The sequence below is a fragment of the Brachycentrus maculatus genome, unplaced genomic scaffold (genome assembly GCF_059751285.1).
Source record: "Brachycentrus maculatus isolate JH-2025_06_01 unplaced genomic scaffold, ASM5975128v1 h1tg000180l, whole genome shotgun sequence".
Lineage (NCBI taxonomy): Eukaryota > Metazoa > Arthropoda > Insecta > Trichoptera > Brachycentridae > Brachycentrus > Brachycentrus maculatus.
In genome coordinates this window covers 645,274-660,404 of record NW_028280931.1, presented here as the reverse complement: position 1 = coordinate 660,404, position 15,131 = coordinate 645,274, and the positions used below count along the sequence as shown (strand labels likewise).

At 32.5% G+C, this 15,131-nt stretch overlaps 1 protein-coding gene across 1 annotated transcript in view; it reads right to left on the bottom strand.

Moving 5' to 3' along the window:
• LOC148307969 (uncharacterized) overlaps window positions 1-15,131 on the bottom strand; it is a 416,767-nt gene that overhangs the window by 12,516 nt on the left and 389,120 nt on the right. The window contains exon 10 of the mRNA XM_088262474.1: window positions 1,580-1,729. Coding sequence (XP_088118600.1) covers window positions 1,580-1,729 — 150 coding nt within the window. The remainder of the gene's footprint in view (window positions 1-1,579; window positions 1,730-15,131) is intronic.

The window sequence follows — 15,131 nt, the reverse complement described above, 5'->3', positions numbered from 1 at the left end:
TTAAATTGAAAGTCTTCTTTCCTCAATATTCCTTTTATCCCTTTTTCTATAGAGAGTAATGTATGTGTCGCCTACTTTCAAAATCCGCCAGATCCATGTAAGACGATTTTTCAAAAAAATACAAAATATCCGGATAATATTTTTAATTTTAAAAATTTGTCTACCTTTAGATAAAATGTTATGAAATAGAGAATTTACCCATTTTTTTAGAAAATCATTCAGTATTAAAAAAAACACGAGACACAAACCGATAATGACGTCATCTTAATTTTGACTAACCATATATCCGCTCTCTGATTGGCCGATATGGGTCAGAAAGCAAGTTTCATGAATATAGCCGAATTTGAAATACAACGCCGTGTTAAAGTATTTTTCAGAAGGATTTTCAAGTATATAAATATTTAAATCAATAAAACCTACAATTGGCATTCCGAAATAGTATATATTTTAAAGTCTTATAAAATTGGATTTGGTGGATTTTGAAAGTAGGCGGCACATATAAATTCTATAAAGATCTTGCATGTAGACAAGAGTAAAGTAATTATATAGTAGATAGCTAAAGATGTAGTATTGTGTATAAGAAAGGCGCTATGTTTTTCACAGAAACGTGAAAAACAAAGCGCCTTTCAGACAATATTTTGTAATAATAGGCCATATATTATTATTATTTTGATAAACTACTTTTATGCTGAATTTATTGTTACTTAAATAACAACATTTCTCTTAACAATTAAGTAAATATTATTTTTTAATTAAGTTTTTTTTTTTTACTTATATTTTTTGATTTTCCATTTTATAATTAAAATGTAACTTTGTTTAAAAATCACTATAAATTTATATATACAAGTATAAAAAATAAATTTAATACGGGTGTAATATGTTTATTAATGGACAGAATGGGGAAAGTTACACAATAATAATTTCATTGATTTATTCAACCCTGCACCCTGTCCGCCTCCGTGGTGTAATAGTTAGCGTGTTTTAGTTATCATTCTGGATGTTTCGGGTTCAATTCCCAGGGCGGTTGAATATAAATATTAGTGATTTAACATTAAAATATTTATTAAGTATCACTCTGGACTGACCCCCGAAGCGCAGGAGTGACCACCTTGCCTTCATGTAACTAACGATCAAGATAACGCTGCATCGATACGATGCAGTGCCCTAAACACCTTTGGGTGCAGATAAAGGTTAATAGTATTAAACCCTTATCCACACCCGATGGTGCATAGGGCACTGCATCACATAAACGCAGTGTTATCTTGATCGTTATAATGCATTAAGGAAACGTCTTCTACTTTAGGTACCAGTCCAAGGTTTAGTAAATATTAGAGTAAAAAAATAATTTTGATTTATTTGACCCTCCCTTATTCAAGTGTACATACATATACTTGTATAGTTACCATTTAAGCTAGCCAATGCGTAGCCCTGAGATGCTCAGACTACCATATTTTTTCTTATGAAAAAAAAAGATAGATGCTTCACCTCACCTTGAGACGCTTTTAATAATAATAAAAATTAGGATAATATATCAAATATAAATAAAAAATATTTATACAGAAGAGATGAATCGCTTTACCTGTTCTATTGTCATCTCAGGTCCAGTGGTGACGTAGCTTTCTTGCAAAGAGCATGGTCTCGTGGAGCGAGTGCTGTTGCTTAGAAGAGTATGGTCGCATAGTCGGGGGACTTCTTCCTTGCAAAACTCCCCCAGTAGGCTTGCATTGTTCTGAAAACAGGACAGAATCAGCAAAAAATCTAGTAATAACGACCAAAACACTAAATAACTATTTTAAATTTCTTTCATGTTTTATGTTTTGAATATTGAAAGTATTAACTTTGTGGATCATATTGATATATTATTTCGAGAAATAAAAATACTTTGTGTTCTGATCCACTCACATTTTTATTTGCCCTGGGTTTTAAAACCCAACAACTTGTACACTGTTTCTTTTTATATATATATTTAGTAATAAATGTAACCCTGAAGAGGGCAACAGGTTGTTGCCGAAACTAGTTGGTTAAATAAAAATATGAGTGGATCAGAACACAAAGTATTTTTATTTCTCGAAATAATATATTTCGTGTTTTAGTTTATTTTGAGAGGTAAAAAACTGACACAACTGTACTTTTGATATAAAAATACATTTTATTTTTTGACATCTCATCAAAGATGAAGAAGAATATGGAAGTCTGGGCATTTATGGGACTGACGACCGTCATAGGCTGGTTTAAGTGATCACTTCACCAATCCTACCCATTATTGATAGCCACAATACTCAAATTCTTGGAAGTTCTATATATATGAACAAATTTTGAAACACTGTTCTTGAATCACTAGAACTTCACAAGAGACATCTATTGGTGAGATGAAAAGAAGCTTTTTATTCAGCAGAAACTCTTTTATTAGTATGTGAGGTCCGAATCCTGGATTATAATCACACACATGAGAAACGCCAGAAAATATCATTTTCACATTTATTATTTAAGCTTTTAATTTGACCAGATAATTTATTTACAACACTAATGTTGTAAATAAAAATACATGCTACGTGTATTATGTTTTTTTCGATATTTTTTATTATTATTAAACTTTTCATTCAGTTTGATGATAAAATAATATTAAAGGGAAAAAAACCTATGTAGTTGTTGTTTTGTAAAATTATATGGATAATTTTGTTCTTTTAATTAATATATGTACGAAAAAGAAATATGAACGTGTAAGTATTTAATAAGCTCTCTCTATTACACGAGTACTTCCACTTGACTCATTTTATTTAACAGACGTATCATAAACAAAGACGTTATAATGTCTACCCTTCTAGACAAAGGACCATTTATCTCACGAAATATAGAGGCATCGTATGGCATTAGGTAAATTAAGGTGCTTTTACTTACTAGAAGCTAAATAACTAAAATTAATACGAAGAAGAAAAAAAAACGTTGGCATTTGATGATACCAATTTAATATAGCTTTCATCATTGTCATTTTTTGCCTAGTAATAAACTATATAAGAAAATTTTTATATTTTCGTCTACAAAATACTTATTCGTCTCTTTTGGGTATCATGAAAAAAAATTGATTACAATCTTTCGTATTTAAACGCATTTATTATATAAATTTGGATATGTGTACTTAATACATTCATGGTATTTTTTTTAATCAAAAACCGTATGTGAATTTAAGTCATATTGTCAATAATGGGTTTATTTAAATTTAAATTTTTATGAAATTCTATTGTTTTAAAATGTTGCAGTTTCTGAAATTTCATATTAATAATTTTTAGCATTTCTACGTTATTTTTGTTATATTTGTGATTATTATCTATGAAAGGGAAAGTATCAATATAAGTATCTTTATTAGTAGTAAGAGGGTTCTGTCACACTTTTTTCTATCGATCTCTGATGAGGATTTATAGCTAGTATCCGAAAATAGTCCCCGATACACATTTTTGTATCCTCTTGTAGACGCTTCGATTCAGTTCACCACCCGTTGTTTAAAAAAAATCAGAAAAAAACATGAAATTTATGAAAACTAGACATTTCCCAGTTATGTATGTTTGTTAATGTCAAACATAAATACATACAAGGAGAAAAATGTCTCCATTAAAATATTTTTATTAAAAGAAATATCAGAAATGGCCCATTTTTTTCGTGTACTAAAATTGCATACCTTGGGGAGTTGATAAAAGGAAACCCCGCTGGGCGCATAAACAAACACGCTACTGTAGAGAGAAAATAAATCTCACGCTATCGAGTACGGAGGGTGGTTAGACCTCACCAGACTAGGGGTTTCACTGTTTGTGTCGCGGTGTGGTTCGAGGTATTTTAGCAATTGCGGTATTTTATTTTTACACATATATTTTTTCTTTACTCATCAATTCAAACAAGATGTCATATCGTAGTCGTACAGGAAAAAGTGACCAACTTACAAAACGTAAATGTTCAGGAGGGCCATTTAAGTCACTTTTGCTTGGCAAGAAAATAAACATTAATGCAGTTAGTCATTTTTAACAAGTCAACATATTATACTTCAAAGTTTAAAATCGCTTTGGGATTTTTTAGGGCAATATTAAGCTAGTAAGATATCAAATAGTCTCAATTATCAGGTTTTTTTTAAAAAATGCACTTGGTCACTTTCTGCTGTATGACTACGATATATTGCTGGTCATGTTCTAATGAGAATCATCTCTTCTTCTTCTTGGTTTGCTTCTTTCATGGTCCACTCGTCTCTTCATCTCGGCGTACCCGCTTTAACGCATATAAGAGATAATTTGATCCATGTCGGTTAAACTCGGTCATCCTCTGTACATGCCTTCTGTACTATGCCTGTACTATGCCTTCTCACATGCCTTCCGCAGTCGTAAGAAGCAGGCCAGGATGTCTTATATTATGGCCTATCCATTTGGCTTGCTATTATGCTACTTCATAAATGAAGAATCTAGACTCTCCAGCCCAGCTAAATATAAATCTAGTGTTCCCAAGATGTTGCGACCAATGAGTCTCCAACATGCGCATCACAAACGCACTATGTCTATGGCACCACATCTTAAACGCCTCCACCTGTCCGATAGTCCAAGTTTTTGTTTCATAAATTGATTCGGCATTTTTTTTTGTAATATCTATCCCTTTTTTATTTAAGTTTTACTTACGCTTAAGAAATAGTACCAAGCAGAACTTAAATAAAAATGGATTTTAATATAACGCATATTTAGCCAAACCTATTTTGTTCCTTATTTCACTAATACATGACGTTTATTACAATTAATATAGATCGATTATCCGGACACCAGCAGAACCTTAGTTAAAGTACCTGTAATAATAATGGGAAGTTAATTTTTTTCATCTGTTTTTGAGAATTAATATTATCAAAACGAATTTCTCTATGAATTTGTTGAATGTACGAGTGGGATTATCTTTGAATTATAACGTCACCTTTGACAGCAGGTCGCGATAAGGCACGGAACAGAGCGCGGCGACCCGCCTTGTGTGGGGCATCTAACGCAGCCCTTAAGGCAGTTAAATTTATATCTGTGAGGCGAGTATAAATTCCAGGGGCGCAGACCAGAGAGGCGGCAATATTTCAAAGTGTTAAACTTTCATGTGGCAATCAATTAACCCCTCAGTTTTCTCGCGTCTAAGTAGGGCCCCCAGCCACTGCCGGCGTGCACCTTAAATCTGGCGTAATTAATTCTCTTTAACACTTTGTTTATTTCGAATTAGCTATTTTATCCTGAAAACCTTGCCATTGATACTGGAGTGGAAATCGTCGTTGTTTCAATGGATAAATAAATATATTTATATATATTTATTTATATATATATATATATATATATATATATATATATATATATATATATATATATATATATATATATATATATATATATATATATATATATATATACATAAAAAACAACAAATTTATGAGGCGAATGTTAGTGGGAAAAGAAGCAGAGGAGAAAAACATGGCACGATCAGGTATGCAAAATACTTGAAAGTGGTCAGGTTAGGAGTCGTAACAATCGGCGGGTATGTATGAGGAGATGCATGAACGTGGAAGAGGCGAAGAATGTTTGCAAGGACAGAGTGGTGTGGCGCTCTATTCTCTCTGCCTACCCCTGTGGGGAAACGGCGTGATGGTTAGTTAGTTAGTTTTATACATAAATAAACACGGAAACGTAAACTGTAGGTTTGCTAATGCGGAAATACTTATCGTTTAAAGCCAATGTATCTAAAATGAGATATTCATTCTAAATAATTAAATATTTAAATATCGTTTTTATTATAAATAAATATAACAAATTGATAAATTAAAAAAAAAATATATTTTTTTTTCTCATTACACCAAACTTAATTTTTACCTTTGTTTTTAAATGCAAAAATAATAAAACAATTAGAAAACGTTTATATGTAAATTGATTATTAAAATTAATAAATAGTCCTCCAAAGAATAGCATACATTTGTATGAGTTATCATATTTCAATACATGTTTTATGGATAAACATAACTTTTTAATTAAATATATGTACACGTATTAAATTTTTATTATTTGTGTTTATATGAAATTATTTATCAAAGATATGTATCTAAAAATAAAATATGTCAATTTAAAACAAAGATTCTTGTTTAAAGGATCAAAATAAAACATTCCCGAAAAAGATGTCGAATTAAGTAAGGATATAATATGGAGGTATTTAAAAAAAAATATAAACAAAGAAGGTAAATTTACTAAATTATAATATATGTATCTATCTATCTTTGTCAGATTATTTAAAAGAAATTTTGATCGAGTGCTTTGAATTTTTCATAAGATGTCATTTGGATAAATGATCATATACATATTTATGATTAATGAGCCTTATCACGTATTCCATAATGTCGAAATAATCAGATAAGAAATCTGTATATATAAATATTTTTTAGATAAAGAAAAAATATGTGGTTCTTCTAACCCTCATCCGCACCCGATGGTGCATAGGGCACTGCATCACAAAAACGCAGAATATCTTGAACGTTAACACATGAAGGAAAGGTGATCAGCCCTCTACTTCAGGTACCAGTACAGGGTAATATTGAATGAATATTAGAGTGAAAAATCACTTTTATTTATTGGACCCCCTCTGGGAATCGAACCCAGGACCTCCAGCACGGTAGCTAAACGCGCTAACCATTACACTATGGAGGCGGACAATATGTGGTTACGCTTCCTTAATTTCATGGTATGTACCATCGCATACAAATATAAAACGAATGTAATGTTTAGGAGTTTCTCGAGTTGGCTTAGTTAGTACATACTCTAAAAAATGTTATCCGTTCAGCATAATTCACGTTTTACATTTGGTAACATATATTTCGTCCGCCTCCGTGGTGTAATGGTTGGCGTGTTAAGCTGCTGTTCAGGGTTTGATTCCCAAGGGGGGGGGGTGGTGGAAATAAATATTAGTGGTTTTACACTCTAATATTTATTTTATATTCCCCTAGACTGGTGTCTGAAGCGCAAGATAACACTGCGAGAATACGATGGAGTGCCCAATGCACTATTGGGTGCAGATAAGGGTTTGGAAAAGCAGAACATATTCACTAATTGATTTCGCAGTAACCTTGCAATAATATGAGTAAATTTTAAATTTGAATTATATCTGGTATATACCACTGTTTCTTAAAATCCATTTATTGTAGAACGTATTTTGATACATTCCGCATCATTTTCAAACACCGTAACATGTTTTAAAAACAAATCAAAACCCGATTTATTTTTAGAAAAAGTAATATAGTATTTACCACGTACAATTGAAAAAAATGTATATTTCTTCGTGGCATAATTTTGGCATGGTATAATTTTAAAAATGCATATTTGTCCGCCTCCGTAGTGTTATGGTCAGCACGCTCGGCTTCCGTTCTGGAGGTCTCGGGTTCAATTTCCTGGGGGGTCAAATAAATATTATTGATTTTTCACTGTAATATTTATTCAATATTACCCTGAACTGGTACCTGAAGCGGAGGGCTGATCACCTTTCCTTCATATGTTTACGATCAAGATAACACTGCGTTTATATGATACAGTGCCCTATGGATCATTGGGATGCGGATAAGTGTTTGAATGAATGAAATATTTCTTCGTTTTCAAATATGTCATTTTATCCATCTTAATCGTGGTATTTTATTGTTCAATTGATATGTTATGATTTCTGCCACCACGAATAATACCGTAGAAATGTAAAGAATAATCCATCAAACCAAACTTGATAAATAGTATTAAATGAGGTTCGAGTAGAAGAACATGATTGGGTGCTTACAAAGTTAACGAACGAAAACGAAATTTTCCTACTCATCGTCTCGCCTGAAATATGTTTGCCCATCACGAAAATCAAGTTAAAAAATCTAAACATCATTCCTTGTACAATGGGCGAAATATCGCTCGGCATTCGGCAAACTGAAAGGATGTTTTTCCTCAAAAACATTATGTAAATAGCATTTACTTGTGTAACAATAGCTCTGCTACTGCGCGATCCGGGAGCGAAAAGGTTCTATGTTAACAAATTACATCACCGAAAATTGCGCTCTGGGGAGAGCGTCGCTGGGCCCAGATTGTCTTATAATGGGAATCGAAAAAAGCACCTTGTAATACTAAGGTCGAGACTTGTATATTGTTAATCTCGCCTGTCAAGCCTTTCAGGTTTGTACAAGACTCATTTTGCTAACGGCCCATAACCTCCGAGGGATGACTGTCGACTACCCCCCGAAAATAATCGAGCCAAATACGTTTTTAAGATCCGGGGATGCCCCAGAAAGCCAAGGGAGGGAGGGAGACAAAAATATTGTTGTTTTCTGTCGAAGGAGGTATTCCGATGGCTGTTCGGGCACCGCTAACGAAAAGCTATTTCATTTTAACATAGTTCTCCGTTGAACATCAATCATAGTGCCGGGTGAAATCCGAATATAAATTAAATTTTGAGTACACACTCAACTGATCTAAGGTAAAGGGAGTCGTTGAACTGTCACCAAATTTAAACACGGTATTAAAATTATTACATTAACATCAATATGCGGAAACAAGAGATGCGAATCTCGTTTGGATCAAAGGGAGATAGGGTATATTAAATTAGGTACATGTTATTTACTTGTGACGATACAACTTACTTCGCAAATTTCAAATATATTATTAAAATCTAATCTACGCTTCCACAACACATCTGATTTGATTAATGCCTCTGCCTATTTGTAAGGAAAACAATTGCGCACTTTATAAATCACATGACGTTTTAGGCAGTCGTATTTTTCTTGATATTTTTCCCTTCCGGTGCAAAAATAAAAACGCACGTCTAGGTGCTGGGTAGTCATTACACAATAAAAAATTAGCGACTTTAAATCGAAAAAATACGGAAATTCATAGCTTATCCCCTTAGTTAATTATAAATGAAGTAATTTTTTAAAATAATTATGATTTATTTGCTGAAAACATTTAAAAACCATCTGGCAACGCTCACGGAACAATCATAGGTACACTCTAGTTGGAAGCTCAAAAGCTACCGTCGAGTGCCGCTAACCGGAGGAAGACTGAGAACATTGAGGTTTGAGCTCATCGCAATTGCACAGTGCGAGAATGCAAGAGTGAGATGCGAATATAGTTCTATTTTCTTTGCAAACATTATTCGCATATTTGATCATTTAAAATTTTCCTCAGTTTTTCTCTGCTCTTATTTCCAATTACATTTGCCTCGTAAGTTTGTTTTACTGTCCTTTCTTCACCCGTTTGATCCACATGTCCAAACCATCTTAACACATACCTTTATTTTAAATATACATTTATCTCAGCATTGAATCCTTTCCTAATTACACAATTCTAAAAAATAAAATTTTACAAATTGTTTTTCCACTTAACTTCACAGTTTTATTTATCTACTTTAAAAATTTGTCAGAATAATGTAACTGCCCTGTTGGTTTAACTATACTTCGGCTGATATCCTGATAACTCCGCTTATTCAAAACAAATAGTTTGCATAAGTATGTATATTATTATTCGTTATATAATATTGTTTAAGCGGAATTACGCTTAGCGTATTTGTTAAACTGTTTGCCTGGCCCCGGGTGATGCTGTGAACAAATCTTACTGTTTGTGCTTTACATAATCACTATTATTATTTGTATTATTAGATTTCCACCAAAATTACTGAATAGCTACTACGATAAAAGCATTGTGATCACTCCTGGGACTTTAGGGCCAGCAATCAATGGAACGCAACTTAATTTTCTTTAAACCCAGGTTACATTTTCATAATTTTGAGTGCGCCCAAATACTTGTCCACAAATCTGGATCATCTCAACTTATTTTTTTGACATCTCAACATAGATGAAGAAGAATATGCAAGTCATTTGCTGGGCATTTGCGAGATTTACGACAGGTAACGTCGTAAGCCCCGTAAAATAAGTCTAGTCAGTATATATCTTCAAACCCTTTTATCTGCACACCAATGGTGCAATGGGCACTGAATTAAAATATATAAGGGTCAGTATACATAGGAGTTTAAAAAAAATAGTAGTGTGGTTGTCAATAATGGATAGAATGGTGAATGTTACACTGTATAAAGTGTCTTAAACCAGCCTATAACAGATCGTAAGCCCAGAAAATTTCCAGAATTCTATTTTCTTCTTCACCCATGTTTAGATGTCAAAATGATTTTTTTTCGTACAATATTTTTAAAATATAATTTAAATTATCGACCTGTTTAGTGAGTCTTGCTTAGTGAGTCGTTTTATAAAAAGAATATTGTATTTGCACAAAGTAATTTATGAAGAAAATATTTAAGCTTTCATAAATAAAATTTAGAGTCTCACAGCTTTCACAATAAAATAAGGAGTTACACACGGTAAATTTCCAAATGAAAAATTAAAATAAAGCAATGAATTTCACGGTTATAATATACTCGTAGCGTAGTTATTTCCCCTTTTGATTACTATACAGATACGTTTGTATAATATTATACCATACAACAGATGTATTTGTTGGACAGTAAAGTTTACTCTCACATCCTCGCTTGTCCTTGGCGATAAGTTCCACACCTCGTGAATTATATTATCACTCATTGTTGAGCGTAAAACAATAAACAGTATTATTTGTGCTGATTAACAATGAGTCAACCCTCGAAACACATTTGTTCGAGAACAATATAGGCAGTGATTGAATCCCATATTTCTATTCGATTCCATCACGAGTACAGATTTCACAAACTTCTCACGAATAAATCAGAATTGTAAATAATACACGTGTCAACTGAAAACGGGGGGATGTTAGTTGCTACTATACAATTCACTTACACCCTTTTTCCCCGCGTACCCTCCCACGCCCCCCCACCGAGCGAGAATAATAATTATTTCTTGATACAGTACGCTGAAATAAATCAACAAATTAAGTTTACTACTCACACAGGAAATGTTTAATCAGTGTCGCTGTGCGATATATTGGGTAGATTATTTGAATCCACGAAGATGGAAAGGGTAAGGGAAATTAAATTAAAAAAAGATAAATGCGTATAAGCGTACATATGTGCTCACGCAACGAAATATACTCATTCAACGTATATACATAGATTGTACATATTAATATCTATGTTAACCGACAAATTAATCAAAAATTTCACAGGAAATAAACCATAAAAATTACGAATATTTTAAATTCAAGTAATTTATTTAATTAATACTAACTAATATAAAGCTGTGAAAGTGTTTGGCTACCAAACCACAGGTCTTGTATTCGATTCCCACGAGTGATTCATCATATAAAAAGCTTTGGTCATGTCATTCTCCATTTCGAGATTTTCCGACATGGTAATTTTATGTTAAGTTCATTGTAATTTTTGATTTTACATATCTTCGAAAAAATTTTTTGAATAAGATCTCGAAGATAGAAAATTATAAGATAAAGAAGGTTTTTCTTGGCGTTTTGTTATTTTGATTGTCGAGCCAGTGCCAATAAGTGATCAATTGATTGCATCCCTTATACTATGTATAATAAATCGATTGCAAACTCCCAGCCTAAAAAGGTGTATAGAAAATATGTCTGAGTTAAGCCTTTACTACGTGGTTACGGCCATACCTGGTCACTGGAATATACCTAAATAAATAAAAGTATAAATGCTCAAATATTCAAAATCTGAAATCTCCTTAATTAATTCACCGATTTTTTTAATTTTGACCCAATGTTGCATTTCAATATGCCTGTCTTTATAGTTATGTATCTATTTAAATAATAAAATAAAAACAGATGATAGATTTATATCGGAAAATAATTGAAGAAGAATATAGAAGTCTGAACATTTATAAGGTGATCAATTTACACATTTGTAACATTCTCCATTGTTGCTATGATTGACAACCACACTACTCGATCAGCATATTGAAATCGTTGTTTTTATTTAATATAACAAAATGTTTAATTATGCTAGAAAAATGATTATTAATATATTAAATTATATTTTTTTCTTATTTTGTGGGTTAAGTACCGTATTTTTTAGCGAGTCTTTTTGCATAGAATTTTTACCCATGAAATACATGAAATTGCAGTAACTTTAAATAAAAACGTTAAATCCACTCAAAAGTAGGAAAAGCCTTTAAAACTAATAAAGTTGAAGCCTTAATAGGGCCACGATAAACGGTGTTGCATAAACCGTAGCTAGATTTCAGTCACTTGGACATTATGTAATTCAAGATGACAGTGTTTTTATCTTTATTTACAAGTAGACATATTTGAATACGCGATCAAAAGGGTTTTATTGAAAGATAAAGTATTCTCTTAAGCAAAGGACCGTTTTTAAAGTTTTCTGAATCAATCTGAAGGAATGCACGAGAAAGCTTCGACTGCTTTGTATATTTATTTTCACAAAAGGCAAACTTTGGTCTTCCAATGATACGCCTAGGATATTTTTGAATTATTAAATATGCAAAAGCCAGTTCCGTTAAATTTACGTGCTTCGTAAAAAGGAAGGTTGCTCGAGAAAACTCGATACGTGGCTCTGCTCCAAAACAGCAATTCAAAAGAATGCAAGTAAACCACGCCACTCTAGTAAAAATGATATTCTTTTCAGTACTAGTGAAATGTACGGCTTTGATCAAAACATGACGTTTCTTGTCTGAGCCCTAACTGAAAAGAGTATTCTTTGTTTTAAAGTGTACTGTCGCATTAGGCTGAAAATGAAATGTTGGGTTTCCCAAAATTGTAATTATTGTGAGACTCTTCACGTATATTTTTCGTTGCATGAAAATATATTCTAAAATCTTCCATGATAAAAGTAACTAGAAAATTTCCTCAAGAAATTTTGGATAATTTTTGGGTGACTATAAACATGAAAATTGAACGCACACATTTTATAAATTAAAACCAGGAAATAGCATTTCTTATCTCATCTTGAATAACGGTTATACATCTGCCGGATAAATCAGGATTCAAGTTGTCGCTATCTTAAACATTGCCCTCTAATCACATATCTCTAACTATCCGGGTAAGCTCGTCAGATAACGCGATAATGGCAAAGCGTTGTAACGCAATTTACCACAAAATAAACAATATTTTTGTAGAGTTTGAAAATGATGCGGAACGCATCGAAACACATGTCACAATATATTTTTAGAAATAGTGGTATTTTCCTAAAAAATAACAATTTAATATAAAACTTCTTCGTTAAAATGGCAAAGGAAAAATGCCATTATTTATTCGTTACTTGTAATAAAATTTCACATTTTACAAAAAAGCTTTTCAAAATATTTGAATGCATGAAACTTCTAAAGTACTTATAATATTTTAAATAAAAAAGTAATTTTATATTAATGTTTTTTTATATCTCAACACAGATAAAAAAAGAAATGCATTAAAGTAGGAATATAAAGGTATTTACAGCGATGTATCGTTAGATGGTTTAAGTGATCGCTTTGTACAATGTGTAACCAAATGTAGATAATATGAGTTTTAATAATATTTTTACTACTAGTTATATCATATACTGGATTATTCGCCCTACGGATATTATAGTGTAAATATTTTAAGTCTCTCAACTTGATATGAAACATCTATTGTTCTTTTCATATGAATGAAGACGGAAGTCTGAGCATCCCAGGGCTGTGGACCTGGTATTTGGCTGGCTCAAGCAATCACTTTATACACTTGAGTAACGTTCACCATTCTTCTCATTACTACACATTCATATTGCATTCTTTTTTCAAAAAGATGCATTTGCATATTCCAACATTCTGTAAAATGGTCATTTGTCAGATTACCGTGTTTTTATTCACAAGCGAGTGGCTTTGATCACTTTTAACGGGCTATATGTCATGTTAAGCCGGGTCGTTTGTTAGGTAAATCGCCGATAATGCTTGATTTAGATACTGGAAAATAAGGAGAATCAATACGTAAGCGGTGTCACACAATATTCTCCTGAGCTATGCACTACGAGAAAATATTCAACATATTTTTGAGGAAGGGTTCCACTTTTATTCATGACTTATGGAAACGAACAAAAAATGGTATATTATTTTTTGACATCTAAACATAGCTGACACTTGTCTGCCTACGTAGTGTAATTGTCAGCACGCTCGGCTACCGTTCTGGAGGTCCCAGGTTCGATTCCGAGGGGGGGTCGAATGAATATTATAAGTGATTTTTTCACTCTAATATTTATTCAATATTACCCTGGACTGGTACCTGTAGCGGAGGGCTGATCACCTTTCCTTCATGTGTTAACGATCAAGATAAGACTGAGTTTGTATAATGCAGTGCCCTATGCACCATTGGGGTGCGGATAAGGGTTTGAATTGAATTGAAACATAGCTGAAGAAGAATACGGAAGTCTGTGCATTTATCGGGCTTAAGATAGTTATAGGCTGGTTTAAGTGATCACTTTACTCGTGTTACTTACTCACCAATTGTACCCATGATTAACAACTCCACTAAATAAATTATTGGAACTTACGCAGTAAATGACCTTAACTTCAGGCCGTAAATACCCAGACTTCCATATTCTTCTTCATCTATATTGAGATGTCAAAAAATAATATAAAAAATAATTTCTTTTAGAAACGATATTATGATATAATTCAGATTTGTGAACAATTATTTTGACTCATTCAAAATGTTGTAAATATACAAATTAATTTACTCAAACCTTTTGGTTACGCAACGTCTATAAGCCGGGTTTTAATTTAAAAATATCTTTCAAAATTGATATGAGAATATACGAAGTATCATACATGTTTTTGGGTCAGGTGTATGATAATAACATTATATACCGCAAACAGAATTTGCCCAACTAAACCCGCTTGTAATACCAGAATTAAGCCGGCAACTCAAAATGGCGGCTAGCAGGGGTTGAAAGATAAACATAGAACCTTAATGCCCGTCACTCAATAATTCACCTCATATGAACGGTGCATTAGCGGACGCTGCAAACGGCTGCATCCTATAAATAATGCGCCGGATTGGATGTAAGATGCACAAGGAAAATGTATGAATTCTTGATATTTCAGAAAACAACAGAGTCACGAAGAAGAATTCAAAATCTAAAATCCAAACGTGAGAAAGGAGTACTTTAAATGATAAATGAGGCAATTCTCTTTCACCTTTCAGATATTAATTTTAAAA